The 18,245-nt window shown below is 38.3% G+C and overlaps 1 protein-coding gene and 1 long non-coding RNA gene across 3 annotated transcripts in view; one reads left to right on the plus strand and one right to left on the minus strand.

Moving 5' to 3' along the window:
* The first annotated feature begins 765 nt into the window (after positions 1-765).
* LOC106992617 (uncharacterized) lies at positions 766-1,577 on the plus strand. The gene is made up of 2 exons (XR_001438644.3): positions 766-904; positions 1,534-1,577. It is a non-coding gene; the product is annotated as an uncharacterized LOC106992617 (long non-coding RNA).
* A 3,827-nt stretch (positions 1,578-5,404) lies between these two features.
* Positions 5,405-18,245, minus strand: part of GPR155 (G protein-coupled receptor 155) — a 48,514-nt gene continuing 35,673 nt past the window's right edge. For both annotated transcript variants that reach the window (XM_015110392.3, XM_015110391.3), the window contains 5 exons: positions 15,890-16,026; positions 14,361-14,456; positions 11,414-11,478; positions 9,748-9,885; positions 5,405-5,923 (listed from right to left, as the gene is read on the minus strand). In XM_015110392.3, coding sequence (XP_014965878.1) covers positions 5,623-5,923; positions 9,748-9,885; positions 11,414-11,478; positions 14,361-14,456; positions 15,890-16,026 — 737 coding nt within the window. In that variant the 3' untranslated portion in view covers positions 5,405-5,622. The remainder of the gene's footprint in view (positions 5,924-9,747; positions 9,886-11,413; positions 11,479-14,360; positions 14,457-15,889; positions 16,027-18,245) is intronic.

Below are 18,245 nucleotides of genomic sequence, written 5' to 3' on the forward strand. Positions count from 1 at the left end.
TTCAGATCTTTTGCCCATTGTTTACTTAGGTTGTTTCTTTTCTTATTTTTGAGTCTAAAACTTTTTTTTTTTTTTGAGACAAAGTCTCCCTCTTGTCCCCCAGGCTGGAGTGCGATGTCCCGATCTCAGCTCACTGCAACTTCCGCCTCCTGGGTTCAAGTGATTCTCCTGCCTCAGCCCCCTGAGTAGCTGGGATTAGAGGCACCTGTCACCACACCCAGCTAATTTTTGTGTTTTTTAGTAGAGATGAGGTTTCACCAGGTTGGCCAGGCTGGTCTAGAACTCCTGACCTCAGGTCATCCACCTGCCTCGGCCTCCCAAAGTGCTGGGATTATAGGCGTGAGCCACTGTGCCTGGCCTAAACCTCTTTAAATACCAAAAAGATCCCACTGATCTGCCTCATCTATGTCTTACTACACCTTCGACCATTGCTTTTTAGGTTTCTACTATGCTACTCTTTCATGTCCTTGAATGTGCCTTCCTCATGGCCATATTGTCTGCTTGCACTATTCATTCCATGTGCTCCCTTTTATATAAGTAATACTTGACATCCTTTAGAGTTTTGCTAAAACATGACTTCCTCAGGGGAGTTTTCTTCACACCAGAAGGTCTCTCTTACATACTCTTGGAGGCACACGTGATCCTGGTCACAGGTCAATCATGTTTAACATCTGTTTTTCACAGAATAGAAGCTCCATGAGGATAGGAATCATATTTGTTCCCACTGTTGTGTGCTCAGTGTTCAGATTGTGTCTGGCACATGCTAAATGTTCGATACATATTTGTTAAATGAACATTCAAGTACTGATGGGAAGAATTTACACAGCCCTCTTCTCTGCCTATAGAAAATGTAAAGTTGAAGAAACTAGCTAGACAATCTATCTGCCCAACTTGATATCCTTTGGTAAGTTTCAGGTCAACCTGTCACCTCTTAGATACTGTGTATTATTTACCATTACTTAATAAGCCAGGGGAATAATATGAGTATTCTAGAGAAGACTATTTTGTTTGATCTTTGATGAAAACACCAGTTTATATATGTTAATCATGAACCAAAAGTTTTGCTTTAGAAATAACTAGTAGCCTAGTTAGTTAATTCAACCTCATTAGTTAATTCAACCTTTTGTCATACCAGTTGCAGAAATTTATAATCTCATCTTTTCTTAAAGAATGGTGATAACATTTATGATCCTGAACTTTTTTCCAGCCATCATTCATGACAGGACTACCTATGTCCAGTGGCCTAAAACAATTTAATATTTTACATGATGAGATATGAAGGGGCAAACACTAAGAGCTGTATTCCGCTGCATAACAAATATATAAAACACTAGTTTCACATTTTTCTTGCTTTAGAAATGTACTGACCATTAATCGTTGTTCTCAAAATGCCAAATACACTTTGTCTTAGTCTAAAAATATTGAAAGCTAAGCACAAGCTAGGCGTGGAGTTACTCATTGAGAGTTAAGAAAACAACTATGCTGAAGAAAAAGAGATAGGTTTTGAGCAAAATTGTATCATCTTTTTTCTAGCTGTCACTCTACATATTGGAAATGATGAAATATATGAAAACGACTCTAATGTTATATTGACTCATTCATAAAAGTGTGTATAGAATGCGCAATTGGGAAACCCTGTTTGCAGAGCCCAGAGTCATGAAGAATAGAACTCAGGAAACCCATTTAAGAAAACAGTGAGAATGTATAAAAGACCTCTATGATGGCTTCTGCATTATTCAGATTACTCAAAGAAAAGATGTCAGCAATGCAAGTTAAAATAGGTATTTTATTGAGAAATTTGCTTTGTCAGTGAGAAAGTAACAAATATTTTCATTTAATAAAATTAGCATATTTTTAATTCTAAAAATGTCTCTTAAAAGCCTGTATTATCTGAAACTGCAGATCATTCTGATCCAGGGTTTTCTTTTAGTGTCTCCCATGGAAAAAGAAGTAGCAGATTCCATTCGTGCAAATAACAGAAGATAAGTAGTATGACTTGTTCACAAACAAATTTTCCACTCAAGTTTCAGTTGTCTGCATGCATGTGAATTAACATCTTTATTTCTATAACTAGAAAAATCTCCTGGTAACAGCAGTGGGGCCTTAGGCTTACCCCTGAGCATTCAGAGTCATAATATGGTCATATTAAAAAAGGGAAGTTCTGCAGCAAGACAGAACTTAAAAACATCCCCATTCTCTGATCACAACTTAAAATTGGTACAGGTTAATAGTACACTAAAGTATAAGTTATTTGTTATTAATAAATATACTAGGCTTCCATGCAGGTTTTTGTTTTTTGTTTTTTTTTCTTTTTTTCTTTGAGACGGAGTCTCACTGTGACGCCCAGGCTGGAGTCGGCTCACTGCAAGCTCTGCCTCCCGGATTCATGCCATTCTCCTGCCTCAGCCTCCCAAGTAGCTGGGACTATAGGCACCCGCCATGATGCCTGGCTAATTTTTTGTATTTTTAGTAGAGACGGGATTTCACCATGTTAACCCGGATGGGCTCGATCTCCTGACCTCGTGATTCGCCAGCCTCAACCTCCCAAAGTTCTGGGATTACAGGCATGAGCCACTGCGCCTGGCCCCCATGCAGGTTTTTAAAAAATTGTTTATTTGTTTCATTAAAAGGACAATGACTCTAACCCTATAAATTATTTTATAAATAACTTTTACATATGAGACACTACAAGTATAATTAAATAAATATCTGAAACATGTTTAAAATAAGTTAAACCAGTACTGAAACTGACACCTAATAATTAAGATGCTCAACGGTCATCTAAATAGATCTCTTTAATTTACTGAAGATAAAGCTTATCTGAAGATGCTATGGTCTAAATGTCTGTGTCCTCCCAGAATTCATACGTTGAAACCTAATCCTCAATCATGTTTAACATCTGTTTTTCACAGGAGAATAGAAGCTCCATGAGGATAGGAATCATATTTGTTCCCACTGTTGTGTGCTCAGTGTTCAGATTGTGTCTGGAACATGGTAGATGTTCAATAAATATTTGTTAAATGAACATTCAAGTACTGATGGGGAGAATTTACACAGCCCCCCTTCTCTGCCTGTAGAAATGTAAAGTTGAAGACACATCCTCAATGTGTTAGTATTAGGGGGTAGGGCCTTTAAGAGGTTATTAGGTCATGAGGGTGGAGCCCTATTGAGTGGAATTAATGCCCTTATAAGGGGCCGATGAGACCAGTTCTTCCCATCTACTATGTGGTGACACAGCAAGAAGGTACCATCTATGAGCCAGAAATTTGGCCCTTACCAGACACCAGCTATGTTAGTGCCTTAATCTTGGACTTCACAACCTCCAAAACTGTGAGAAATGAGTTTCTGTTGTTTATAAGCTATCCAGTTTATAATATTTTGTTATAGTAGCTGAAATAATAGACTGAGAAGGCAACATTTAGTGATTTTAAAAATTATATATGTTTATAATGGACACTTTAAAAAAACTAAATTCTAAATGTAATCTTTAGTTTTTTTTTTTTTTTTTTGAGACAGAGTCTCACTCTGTCACCCAGGCTAGAGTGCAGTGGCACAATCTCAGCTCACTGCAACCCCTACCTCCTGGTTTCAAGCAATTATCCTGCCTCAGCCTCCCAAGTAGCTGGGATTACAGGCGCATGCCACCACACCTGGCTAATTTTGTTTGTTTGTTTTTAGTAGAGACAGGATTTCACTAGGTTGGCCAGGCTGGTCTCGAACTCCTGGGCTAAGCAATTCACCTGCCTCAGCCTCCCAAAGTGATGGGATTACAGGTGTGAGCCACCACCATGCCCAGCCTAGGTTCAGAATTTTTAAATATTGGCTTGAACTATATAGTTTTTATTTTTTTTAACTTTAGGGAATAAAGTAAAAGGGTTATCCTGCATTATGATGCTTTGTTCAAATACAGAAATGATACATTATATGGCAATATTTTCAAGTTCAAATTAATCTGTTCAAATTAGTATTTGTAGCATAAAAGTTAAAGATCAGATTGTACTTCTGCAGAAGGACTGTGGAGATAATAATACATATGGAGGTTTTTATTCCTTAATGGCATAGATTAGTAATTTGGGTAGAAAAGAAAAGACAAACTTAAAAAAAATAGTGCCTCTACGTTTTTTTGCTTGTTTTTTTGTTTTTTTTGTTTTTGAGACTGAGTCTCGCTCTGTCACCCAGGCTGAAGTGCAGTGATGTGATCTTGGCTTACTGCAACCTCCGCCTCCCAGGCTCCAGGGGTACTCCCACCTCAGTCTCCCAAGTAGCTGGGACTACAGGCATGTGCTACCACACCTTGCTATTCTTTTTTTTTTTTCTTCCCTTTTTTTTAGTAGAGACCGGGTTTTACCATGTTGCTCAGGCTGGTCTCAAACTCCTGACCTCAAGCTATCTGCCCACCTCAGCCTCCCAAAGTGCTGGGATTACAGGGGTGAGCCACTATGCCTGGACCTCTAGTTTTTAAATGAGTACTATTTGTCAAGGAAATGGAAAAAAGAAAAAAACCTCTTATTAGAATCATTAAAATTCTTTTTCAAGAGGTGCTATCAAAAATTGTAAAGTTGTCATAATTTAAGGTGTATTTCCTGCCAGCAATATACTTGCCAAATTTGATAATTTAAAGGAACAGTTAATAGGATGTTAATTTTGAAATTATAGTAAACAGTTGCAGAAAGCAATGATTATATAATGTTGGCATATTCATATTATTTATAGTACGGCTGACCCTCCATATGCACAGGTTCCACATCCACAGATTCAGTCAACTGCAGATAAAAAATGTAATTAGGCTTACAATGGTTGCATCTGTAGTAAACATGTACAGACTGTTTTTCTTGTTATTTTTCCCTAAACAATACAGTATAACAACTATTTACATAGCATTTACATTGTATTAGGCATTATAAGTATCTAAAGATGATTAAAGTATATGGGAGAATGTGCATAGGTTATATGCAAATACTACACCATTTTATTTATTTATTATTTATTTATTTATTTTGAGACAGAGTCTCGCTCTGTTGCTCAAGCTGGAGTGCAGTGGCACGATCTTGGCTCACAGCAACCTCTGCCTCCCAGATTCAAGCGATTCTCCTGCCTCAGCCTCCTAAGTAGCTGATTACAGGCACCTGCCACCACGCCCAACTAATTTTTTGTATTTTTCAGGAGAGAGGCATTTCGCCATGTTGGCCTGGCTGGTCTTGAACTACTGACCTCAGGTGATCCACCTGCCTTGGCCTCCCAAAGTACTGGGATTACAGGCATGAGCCACCACGCCCGGCCTACACCATTCTATATAAGGGACTTGAGTATCCTCAGATTTTGGGATCTTCAGGATTCCTGGAACCACTCCCCTTGGATACCGAAGGATGACTATATTATATTCATTATCAGAACTTTAATTTGGTTTTCTTTTTTTCCTAAGTGAGCTTCCTATGTGTTTTACATACATGTAAAATCACAGACCCTGAGCATGTAGTGGGAACACATCTTGTCACATTTTACAGAAGAGACAACTGAGGCTCACAGAGGTTGCCTCTGTTAACTTGCCCAAGGTCACCCAGCTAAAAACTAATGAATATGGGGCTAGAATATGATTCCATGTAGGGTTCTCCCCTTCATAATTTAGGTCTTAGGGGAATGTGAGGGTGAGGACAAATGCTCAATTTCTTTATATCTTTCCTGTTGGAGAGTGTTTGCATTAATAGCAGGAGGACTCTGTTCAGGACTCCTTTGAAGAAATCTGTAAAACAAGTACTCATCCCGGAATTCATACTCGTTGGTAATATGTTGGATGACTCCCCCTTGTACCAGCCTGTCTCCGTATATCACAGCTTCACCACGGTCAGAGGCAAGGCCGACTTCAATTAGCCAGTTCACCAGGTCACAGCCGCAGAAAGTTCCAGCAGAAGTTGTTGCACCACACCTGTGTCAAAGGAATGATTCACCCATATGTTCTGTAAATCTGGTATCAGCACTGCATGATAGAGGACAAGCAAGAAAAAATAGAAGGAAACAGGGAAAGACAGCGTGATAGTTAAAAGCATGGCAGGAAGGAAACTGTTCTGAATTGAAAGGGTTTGTTAACTCTCCTGAACCTAGAAAGACCCACTGGAGAAAAAGAAAATATGCCAGTAACACTTGTGAAAACAGAAATGCTTAAACAATACCAAAAGAAGTCATGGATAATATAAATGCACTTACAAAGAAATACTCTTTTTATGGTAGCCTGTTATCAGATCTGTCCTGTAATAGCTGAATATGATATATTTTATAATTTATACTTTTAGTTATACTAAGTAATTTGTTTCAGGAACACTACATATTTTTCACAAGCTCTTAAGAAGTGATTATTTTCACTAAACTATTCAAACTTTATTTTTAGCTCCATATACATCATGTATACATATGCACTCCATACATCATAGTGCCCCACAAATAGCCTTTCTTCTTGCCCTCAGCAGGCAAGACAATCCTACTGATATGTTTGTCAGAAATGTGCTTCAATAGGAAGCAAGGAAAGAGTAAGTGAGATCTAACTGGCTACAAATCTAAGATTTTAAAAATGTGCTTTGTGAATCTACTTCTTGAGTATTTAAAAATCTGTCTTCCTGATGCAAATATGGGATGTCTTAAGTATGTACAAATAAACAAAGGATAGAGAGATACAGGGGAAAAATCCAATTACATGAGAGCTGTACATTTCACACAAATGCACCATAGCTAGACAACATGAATCTGTCCACAAGCATCATTCAGGCTACAAAACCTAAAGTGCTTGACATGGGAAATGGTGGATGAAGATCAATGTGAAAGGAGAAATAGGTGACAAAACAAATTTAAAAACATTTCACCATAAATGAATATTCATGAGTTTATATAAGAATTAGAAAAAAAGGTTAATACTCATGAAAAGTTTTCTCAAATACATAAAATTACATTATTTTAACATCAGTATTTCATTTAGAGATAAGTTATCTTAATTTAGGCCTTGCAACTAGAAACACCACATACAACAAAAACCTGGATATTATACTCTGTTAGCCTTCTTTTTGCTTGTAGATTTTTTATGTATCGCCTAACACCTTTTTTCTTTTCTTTTCTTTTTTTTTTTTTTTTGACACCAAGTTTCACTCTTGTTGCCCAGGCTGGAGTGCAATGGCGCGATGTCAGCTCAACGCAACCTCCGTCTCCCGGGTTCAAGTGATTCTCTTGCCTCAGCCTCCCGAGTAGATGGGCTTACAGGCATGTGCCACCATGCCTGGCTAATTTTGTCTTTTTAGTAAAGACAGCGTTTCTCCATGTTGGTCAGGCTGGTCTCGAACTCCTGACCTCAGGTGATCTGCCTGCCTCAGCCTCCCAAAGTGCTGGGATTACAGGTGTGAGCCACCGTGCCCGGCCTATAGTCTAACACCTTCTATTCCAGACACCAACAGAATATTTATTTCCTGATGACTGTGATGAGGCAGCTATAATAACAGCCCATGGCTGGGTGTGGTGGCTCACGCCTGTAATCCCAGCACTTTTTTTGGGAGGCCGAGGTGGGCAGATCACTTGAGCTCAGGAGTTTGAGACCAGCCTGGCCAACATGGCAAAACTCCATCTCCACTAAAAATACACAAAAAATTGGCTGGGTATGGTGGCGCACACCTGTAGTTCCAGCTTCTCAGAAGGCTGAGGTGTGAGAATCACCTGAGCCCAGGAGACTGGGGCTGCAGTGAACTGAGATTGCGCCACTGCACTCCAGCCTGGGCAACAAGAGTGAACCTTCATCTCAAAAAAACAAACAAAAAACCAGCCCATGGAGCTGTGCAAAGTCGCAGAGAATGTGACACTGTAGAACCTGGAAAGGGGCAGGGAACAGGCCGGCACGTTCCCAGCTGGTGTCCATCCAGCCAAATGGGACTGAGGCAGACTGGAAGCCCTGCAAATTGCAAAAGCTATGCTTCCTTCCCAAGAGTTGGCAATCACACTGGGCCTCAAAGAGCTAACATGGAGTTCTCTTTTTTAATTTTAAAAAAGCAGGGTTTTTTTTAATGTTTTGTTTGTTTGTTTGTTTTGTGGGGTTTTGTTTGTTTTTGAGACAGTCTTGCTCTGTTGCCCAGGCCGGAGTACAGTGGTGTGATCTCGGTTCACTGCAACCTCCACCTCCCAGATTCAAGCTATTCTTGTGCTGCAGCCTCCTGAGTAGCTGGGATTACAGGCGCATGCCACCATACCCAGCTAGTTTCTGTATTTTTAGTAGAGACAGGGTTTCACCATGTTGGCCAGGCTGGTCTTGAACTCCTGACCTCAGGTGATCCTCCCACCTTGGCCTCCCAAAGTGCTGGGATTACAGGCATAAGCCAGCGTGCCTGGCCCTAAAAAGCAGTTTTAAATTGTTGAAACTATTCATAGATGGCACTTTGAAATAATTGTGCTCAGAAGGGTGAAAAACTAACTTTTCTTCATAGTTTACCATTGCCAGAAAGTGGGCTATGCCCATCACAGACATTCTGTCATCTAACGCAACAATCTCAAGAATTAGATATTTTAAAGAAGAGGAAAACTAAAATTTAGAGAATTGAACTTGCCCAATGTCACACAGCCAACAAGCAGCAGTTCAGGAGCTGAGTTCTAGTATTAGTCCACATCCACTGCGGCCCCTTTTCCACTCTCTGTACCAGACTACCTTCTGATTATAATTATATATATGTTAAATTGGCATAATAAATGTAAATAAATTATCCTCCATAAAAATTTTCATACATTTTGTATTTTCAGTTATAGACATAAAAGTATTTGGTTCTTTATATTTTGTTTTGTTTTCTCTTTTATGACAACCAGAAATACTGTATAGTATTTATTCAAAGTTCATAATTTCCTGCTATATACTTCCTTTATAAAAAAAATTTTTTCCTCATCCAAAATTAAGAAAATCTGCTATATACTTCATACCTTAAGGATTCGAATAATAAATATTATGTCACAGACTAAAGGTTAGAACTTGAAGCGAAACATAAGCAACAAAATTAAGAGGCAGAAATTTCATTTCATTCTCTTGACAAATGTATTTGTCAAGAAATGCTGAGGTGGGAATATAATATCACTTCTAAATCCAATGTATCTCAAAGTTTTGTGAGAGACACTACTGGCCAACTTGAAATGAGGGTTAATATTCTATGACATTTTGGTTCATTCTAAACTAAAGTGTTCACATTTTATATGGCAATCAGAAGTTATATGACATTTTAAAAATATTAAAATCAACATAGGCCAGGCACAGTGGCTCATGCCTGTAATCCCAGCACTTTGGGAGGCCGAGGCAGGTTGATCACGAGGTCAGGAGATCGAGACGATCCTGGCTAACACGGTGAAACCCCATCTCTACTAAAAACACAAAAAAAATTAGCCGGGCGTGGTGGTGGGTGCTTGTAGTCCCAGCTACTCAGGAGGCTGAGGCAGGAGAATGGCGTGAACCTGGGGGGCAGAGTTTGCAGTGAGCCGAGATCGCGCCACTGCACTTCAGCCTGGGCGACAGAGCGAGACTCCGTCTCAAAAAAAAAAAAAAAAAAAAAAGAAATCAACGTAATATGACTCTTTTATATGCCATTTCTGAAACTATAAACTGACCCATAATTCCTTTAACTTTTACATGCATATGTAAAAATAATCACGTAATCAGTCACGACCACCTCATTTAGCCCATTACAATCCAAAATTAATCATTTAAAATATAATTGTCTAGAACTGTACTGGCAGTTTGCTTACCTTCTTTCTTTGACAATGTTTCGGATACAGAGGTCACGGTGATAATGGATAAATTGTTGACAGGTCATTTTTATTTCCTCTGAAACAGGAGAATCCCTGTTTTCTGCTGTTTCTTTATTGTTCCATAGGAATTCAAGTCTGAAAATCAAATTTAAGGCCATTTTTAAGTGAAGAAAAGCACTGAGAGAGAACTCTTCCTGCTTTATCACCCCATCAAAATGGCTGTTCCAAAGCTGTCGATCACCAAAGCTGTCATCTACAACACCCAGACATCTTTAGTCTCAGAAGCAAAAACATTCTACATTCCAGACATCCTTAGTCTCAGAAGCAAAAATTCTACATTCAGTTTCCTATTCAAAGCATACTGGGGTGGAAGACTTAATCATTTTATAAACCCTCCAGACATGTTTGACCCATTTCAGGTTCTACTAATAAATGTTTCTTACTCTACATTCTACTGTTTTGAAATGCAAAGATAAATTAGAGATCAAATATTTTGTTTAATCGCTTTTCTATTTTAGTACCACAGAGACAAATAGCAGAGTACTCCAAAAACAGTTTTGTTTCAGCCAGTCTAGACAATAGAATTGTTGATTGTTTTACCCAATCAGCATTATGAAGCTGATAACTAAGTTCAATGACTTTCCAATTATGCTTTTCTTCTTTCATGAAATGATTATGAACCTAGCAACTACATCTTGATGATAATGATAAAGATGAAGAAGAAAGAACCATTACAATTTACTGGGCACTTTTCATAGATCTGGTAGGATACATTTCTTTAGCACTCCAAGTTTCCATAAATTTCGACTTTGAAAACACAAGAAGAAGTACAAAGATTTGCCCCCACCTCTTCCTCCTACCCCCACATTGGAGTATTACTACTTGTTATTTCTCATAAAGAAATCCCTGATCTTAATTCAAAGAAACCCTTCAATAAGCTGATAAAAAACCAACAATTTAGAAAGAAAACTTGAGTTTTCTGTAAGCTGTCAGCTTGATAAAAAGAGAAATTGTGTTGTCAAAGGAGACAGACAATCAAATATAGACCACGGGGGTACACCACCTACTACTTCCATTTCCAAAGACATTTTCAAGTTTCGTTTAACTTTATGTAGTTAATAGCATAGACAGAAATCAATGTCCATCAATTCTTATTAAAGTGCAAATCAATGCCAGATTTATAATAGTTCCTCCAAATTTTTTTTGCAATTGTTTATAACCTTTGTGTGGCATTTAGTGGTGTCCTAGCAGTTACTAAAAGTTTAAAAACATCAGTATCTTAATGTGTGTGTGAGTGAGACAGGGTCTTGCTCTGTCACCCAGGCTGGAGTGCAGTGGCACAATCTTGGCTCACTGCAACCTCTGCCTCCCAGGTTCAAGCCATCCTCCTGCCTCAACCTCCTGAGCAGCTGGGACTACAGAAGCATGCCACCACACCTGGCTAATTTTTTTTTTTTTTTTTTTTTTTTTTTTGTAGAGACTAGGTTTCACCATGTTGCCCAGGCTGGTCTCAAACTCCTGAGTTCAAGCAATCTGCCCACCCCGACCTCCCAAAGCACTGTGATTACAGGCAGCCACCATGCATGGCCCCACATCAGTATCTTAATATAATGGCTTTGTCATCACATTTACAGATACAGATTTATTTCAAAACTTAATTTACCTTCTTTTGAAAGGGAGGATGATTAAATGTTTATCTAATCCAAAGATTCCAAAGGAAATAAATCCCTAGGGAAGAAAACAAAGTTATTTTTTTCAGAATTCAACAATAACATTTTAAAACAGAGAAGTTAAGGGAGTCAACACATTTAGTGTTTGAGGAGGCAAACCTATAGTGATGAGAGCAACATTTTAAGTGAAACACACAAGGCAGGCCCTTCAAAGGCAGGTGTGATACTTTGCTGCCTTTTCCCAATCATTCTATCCTAGTCATTATGAGGGGTGATACAAACCAGGGCTGAGCAGCCGCATTTACATGATAGTAAAATGAAAACATTTAAGGGCATATATGTCTTTGTTCCCCTTTATAAAAAGAAAATATTTCCCACTGTGCATAAGTATTTATTATTTTTCCATGACCTCACAAATTATATAATTAACAAGTGTTGCAGTATCTAATAATAACGCAATAATTGAACAGAATTTATGTAAAGTGAAACTGGCTAGTGGTTAGGGGAAGAGTTTGAAGAATTTGTGAGTGACAAGGCAAACGCCTAGCACCAGGTATCAGCCACAGGTTAGGACAAGTTAAGACTCTTTTTGAGAGGCAGGGAGTTGGGAGCTGCCACTTGTGGCACACTGGGATAAGGATCTGAGTGCAAGTTGGTGGAAGTAGAATGGAGAATGCAGAAGGACCCAAATTTCTTCATCCCCCATACTATAAACAGCCAGAAGGGAATGATCTTACCACACCACCTCCCCAAGAGGAAAATGGGATGGGAATGGGGTTTGTGTCTGTCTTGCTCCATTGAACTACTTCAGCCTTAAGCTGTGGGGCAGCATATTAAATGCAACATTCCTGGCATTAGCTGCTGTTGATGACACAGCCCCATGGGATGAAGCTCATCCCAGTCCCAGTTCTGGATAGCTCAGCTTAGAATGGGCTTCCTGAATGCAAAATGCTAAGTCAGAACATGGTTTCTCAACTCAGTATTTTATAGATCTTAGACAGAAAATCAGATCTTCAACAGTATCACAAAGTGAGATATCAAGTAGGATGCTCATGTCTGTCTGTAATAAACGGATAAAGGTCATTTGTCTCTGTGGGCATAGCCATTTTTGCTCCCATCACAATGGCCAAACTGTAAATATTGTAAGAAATTAGGAAAAACTTACAGCGGCATCTATTGACAAATGTTAACTAATTCATATGGCAAATTATTTTCGATTTAATAGGCAAACTCAGTGATTTCAAATGAGTGTGTTTTTTTGTTTTCTGACCTGATACTCAATCTGTGGACTAATATTCTCTAATGAAAAAGTTAAGGGCTGGGCGCAGTGGCTCATGCCTGTAATCCCAGCACTTTGGGAGGCCAAGGCAGGTGGATCACTTGAGGTCAGGAGTTCAAGACCAGCCTGGCCAACATGGTGAAACCACATCTCTACAAAAAATACAAAAATTAGCCGGGTATGGTAGCAGGTGCCTGTAGTCCCAGATACTCGGGAGGCTGAGACAGGAGAACCACCTGAACCCAGGAGGTGGAGGTTGCAGTGAGCTGAGATAGCGCCACTGCACTCCAGCCTGGGTGACAGAACGAGACTCCGTCTCGATTAAAAAAAAAAAAAAAAAGTAAGGAGTTAAAGGTCAAAATTTGAAATTTGCACATAAAAATACTTTCTAATATGTAAGATATAACTTATCCTTAAGTATCCATTTTAATAGTGACATAAACATATACAATAGCACCTATCATATTACTTGTTTATGGAATTTTAGTTTCCTAATTTATAAACTGGGGGTGATAATATTACTTTTCAGGTGTTGTCATGATGTTTAAATGAGATAATGAATGTAAAATGCTTAACGATGGTTGGCACATAGTAGGCTATCAAGGAATGGTAACTGCTATCCCTAGCCAAAATTTATTTATACACCACATGATTCTTCTTTTTAAGATTTAAGTATCTATTGTTCAAGGAACATCAAAATGTAAATGAAATGATGTCTATTAAGGAGACGGCCAGGAGCGGTGGCTCATGCCTGTAATCCTAGCACTTTGGGAGGCTGAGGTGGTTGGATCACCTGAGGTCGGGAGTTCAAGACTAGCCTGACCAACTGGAGAAACCCCGTCTCTACTAAAAATACAAAATTAGCTGGGTGTGGTAGTGTGTGCCTGTAATCCCAGCTACTTGGGAGGCTGAGGCAGGTGAATCACTTGAACCAGGGAGGCAGAGGTTTTGGTGAGCCGAGATTGCACCATTGCAACAAGAGCAAAGCTCCATCTCAAAAAAAAAAAAAAAAAAAAAATTTAAGGTGCTAAATTAAAGGTTCAGGGAAAGTAAGTTATTTTCCCAAAGTGACTTTTTTTTTTTTTTTGAGACAGTCTCATCTCACTCTGTCACCCAGGCTGGAGTGCAGTGGCACAATCTCAGCTCACTGCAACCTCTACCTCCTGGGTTCAAGTGATTCTTGTGCCTCAGTCTCTGCAGTAGCTTGGATTACAGGCATGGACTACCACGTCTGGCTAATTTTTTTGTATTTTTTGTAGAGACGGGCTTTCACCATGTTGGCTAGGCTGGTTTTGAACTCCTGGCCTCAAGTGACCCACCCACCTTGCCCTCCCAAAGTGCTGGTATTACAGGTGTGAGCCAATGAGCCTGGTCCCATTGTGACTTAATTAAAGATCACACCAAAGTTACTACCTGGTATTTTTCTGGTGGAAGCACTCAGTGTACATTCTGATGACTTGAACCAGTACAATAATTCATCTCTACTAGAAGACAAGCAGCAGCTGTCAGCTGCCATGCATACCAGCAGCTGGCAAACAAACTAAATACTTTTTATGTGAAAAAAAACAACATCCTAATCCACTCCCCACTTCCCCCCGCCCCCTACCAATCAACCTATCTAGGAAAACAAAAACCCCTCAAAGTTTTCCATAAATAAATACCTGGCCAAAGTTAAACACAGCACAGAAAAACTGTAACTCAACATAAAGTCTTCCAGGCTCTTGGTTGAATAACCACCATAAACAACTGGAAAGATTCTGTAAAGGAAGGAGGAAAGAGTATTTCAAAATCAAGCAAGCTAATAATTCCTCTCCATCCACAGCATAGTACAATAACTTACCTACTTAATAATTACAGGGAAAAAGACTAGAGGGAAAAACACTGAGAGAAAAAACACTGAGAGGCTTTATCTTTTCAACAAGAAAGTTTCAACCTCTCCTCTTGACAGATGTCATTCAAACAGTTATCTATTCTGATCAGATTTGAAGCAAGACGACATGAGCCATAATACAGAAGCTTACATAATGTATCAAGATTGCCAACTAGCCTAAGACAGGCCCGATTTTAAATTTAGTTCTACACAATGAAAACAATTACATCACTAAGCAATTCTTGGCAGCATTTCTTATTTTTTTATTTTTGTTCTTAAACAGCACTTAACGTGGTACTGGCTGATATCACACTATCTCACAAGCATCCCAGCATGCAAAGCGTTCCTTCATAGGTTATCTGGTCCATCTCCTACCTCTAGACGAGTTACACTTGAACCATCTCAAAGAATTATATAATAAGAACTGATAATTCACAGATAGGACATTTAGTAATCAAAGAAATGCATGTAGTCTAAAAACAAAATACTGTATTTTACTTTTCTCAATTTTGTAAGCATCTATTATATGAAGTGGTTATGTTATTTTGATAATTGAAAACTATTTTTTAAAGTTTGTCTGAGGAATATGTTCTAAGAGGTTTTTCAGTTTTCTTTTTTTTTTCCGGTGGACACTGAGGTTTCATGTTCTGAGAGATTAATGTAGGCATTTATCCATTTTGGTCAGTCAGGTATGTTAGGAATAAGTGGCCCTGTGTACATTATTGAAATAGCTGCTTTTGGGCTGGGCGTGGTGGTTCACGCCTGTAATCCCAGTACTTTGGGAGGCCAAGGAGGGTGGATCACCTGAGGTAAGGAGTTCAAGACCAGCCTGACCACCAATATGATGAAACCCCCTTCCCTACTAAAATACAAAAATTAGCCAGGCATGGTGGCATGCGCCTGTAATCCCAGCTACTCAGGAGGCTGAGGCAGGAGAATTACATGAATCCAGGAGGCGGAGGTTGCAGTGAGCCGAGATCGTGCCACTATACTCCAGCCTGGGCGACAGAGCGAGACTCCGTCTCAAAAAAAAAAAAAAAAAAAAAAAAGCTGCTTTTACCAAATTCTAGGTTCAGAGCATAGAATGAATAAATTATTCTAAGCAGAATAAGCTATTGGAGCACTTAGGCCTCGGAATAATGTGAATGATTCATCTCTTCCCCTCACACCCCCAAATATTTAGTTCAAGATTCAAATTCAGGTGACCTAGCTACCACACTTCTGGAAAGCAGCAACTAAGTTTTTCCCAGATGCCTGAATAAAACCTTTGCCAAAAATTTAAAGAAATGGGCCCAAAACAAAACCAGAAAAAACAATTACAGCAAACAGGCCAATGATGAGAAGTAAACACAGCAACACATGTCGGGTCAGCTGCTGGTCTCCACTCTGTAGATACTGCTCTTCTTCCTGGGCTAATATGCAGCTCTGGGAGTTACAGCGACTCACACAATGATCGTCTATAAAATAGTAAGCACAACAATTTGTAATCAGAGCTTTTTATCTAAATGCATTTTATCTAAATGCATTTTAAATTTGTAATGACTTCCTAAGAGAAACAACAGAAAAGCACATTCAGCTAAGAATCAGTATATTATTTTAGATGAAATTGGAAGAAAGCTCCTTCATGTTGTTTTAGAAGAATTCTAGCTGAAATGTTTTTATCTCAAAAAAACATAAGTAGAATACAATAGTTCCCTTTTACACTATTCAACAATGTTATATATATAATTATCTAACATCAGTGATATAATTTGACCTTTAAAAATTATACATAATTTGGCCAGGTATGGTGGCTCATGCCTATAATCCCAGCACTTTGGGAGCCCAAGGCAGGTGGATTACTTGAGATCAGGAGTTCAAGACCAGCCTGGCCAACACAGTGAAACCTCGTCTCTACTAAAAATACAAAAATTAAACTGGTGTGGTGGCGTGCACCTGTAGTCCCAGCTACTTGGAAGGCTGAGGCAGGAGAATCGCTTGAACCTGGGAGGCAGAGGTTGTGGTGAGCCAAGACTGTGCCACAGAGTAAGACTCTGTCTCAAAAAAAGAAATAATAATAAAATAAAATAAAAATTATATATAATTTTTATATAATTAATATAATTAAGTATAAATTATATAATTTTTATTTTATATATTAGTTACATAAATTATATATATAAATTATATATAATTACATAAAATATATTTATATATTACATGTTATAAATGTATATTGTATATAATTATATATTATAATCATATAAATTTATAATTCCATATGTAATTTGTATATGTTATTTATATAAATTACAAATTAATATATAAGCATATGTAAATAAAATAATATATATAATTACATTTATAATTTACACATATAAGTTATATATTAAATATCTAATATATATTAGATATTATATATATACTAAGTGAATTAACACAGGAACAGAAAACCAAGTACTGCATGTGCTCACTTATAAGTGGGAACTAAACTTCAGATACTCATGGACATAAAGATGGCAACAATAGAAACTGAGGACTACTAGAGGTGAGGAGGAAGGGAGGGGGACAAGGGTTGAAAAAGTATATAATATATATTATATTTTTATTTTTATATTGTATATATTGAAATTATACACATATGATTTTAAAGGCCAAATTAATAACTGAAGTTTTATCACTGATAAATCTATATGTTAGTCACGAATACCCTATTTTGGCTAACTGTAAAACAAATTACTATTATCTCTTACCTCTCGTTAAAGAGTTTACAATTAGCCTTAACCCCTGCCTTTCACCATATACAAAAATTAACTCAAGATGGACTAAAGATTTAAATGTAATGTCTCGGCTGGGCATGGTGGTGCATGCCTATAATTTCAGCAATTTGGGAGGCTGAGGTGGGCAGATCATTTGAAGTCAGGAGTTCAAGACCAGCCTGACCAACATAGTGAAACCCCGTCTCTACTAAAAATATAAAAATTAGCCAGGCATGGTGGCGGGCGCCTGTAATCCCAGCTACTTGGGAGGCTGAAGCAAGGGAATCACTTGAACCTGGGAGGCAGAGGTTACAGTGAGTCAACATCGTGCCACGACACTCCAGCCTGGGCAACAAAGTAAGACTGTGTCTTAAAAAAAAGAGAGAGAAAAAAAAGTAATGCCTCAAACTGTAAGAATCCTAGAAGAAAACCTAGGAAACACCATTCTGGACATTGGCCTTCAGGAAGAATTTATGACTCAGTCCTCAAAAGCAATTGTAACAAAAACACCACACTGGGAAGTTTTAAGGTAAAAACAAAAACAAAACCAAAAATTGGCAAGTGGGACCTAATTAAACTAAAGAGCTTCTGCACAGCAGAGGAAACTATGAACAGAGTAAACAGATGACCTACAGAATGGGAGAAAATATTCGCACACTATGCATCTAAAAAGGCCTAGCATCCAGAATCTATAAGGAACTTAAACAATCAAACAAACTAAATACAAATAACTCCATTAAAAAATGGGCAAAAGACATGAACAGACACTTCTCAAAGACATAAAAGCAGCCAACAAACATGAAAGAATGCTCCACATCAATAATCATCAGAGAAATCAAAACCACAATGAGACACTATCTCACACCAGTCAGAAGGGCTATTATTAAAAAATCAATAAACAACAGATGCTGGTGAGGCTGCAGAGAAAAGGGAATGCT

The sequence above is a fragment of the Macaca mulatta genome, chromosome 12 (genome assembly GCF_049350105.2).
Source record: "Macaca mulatta isolate MMU2019108-1 chromosome 12, T2T-MMU8v2.0, whole genome shotgun sequence".
In the NCBI taxonomy this organism is placed as follows: Eukaryota; Metazoa; Chordata; class Mammalia; order Primates; family Cercopithecidae; genus Macaca; species Macaca mulatta.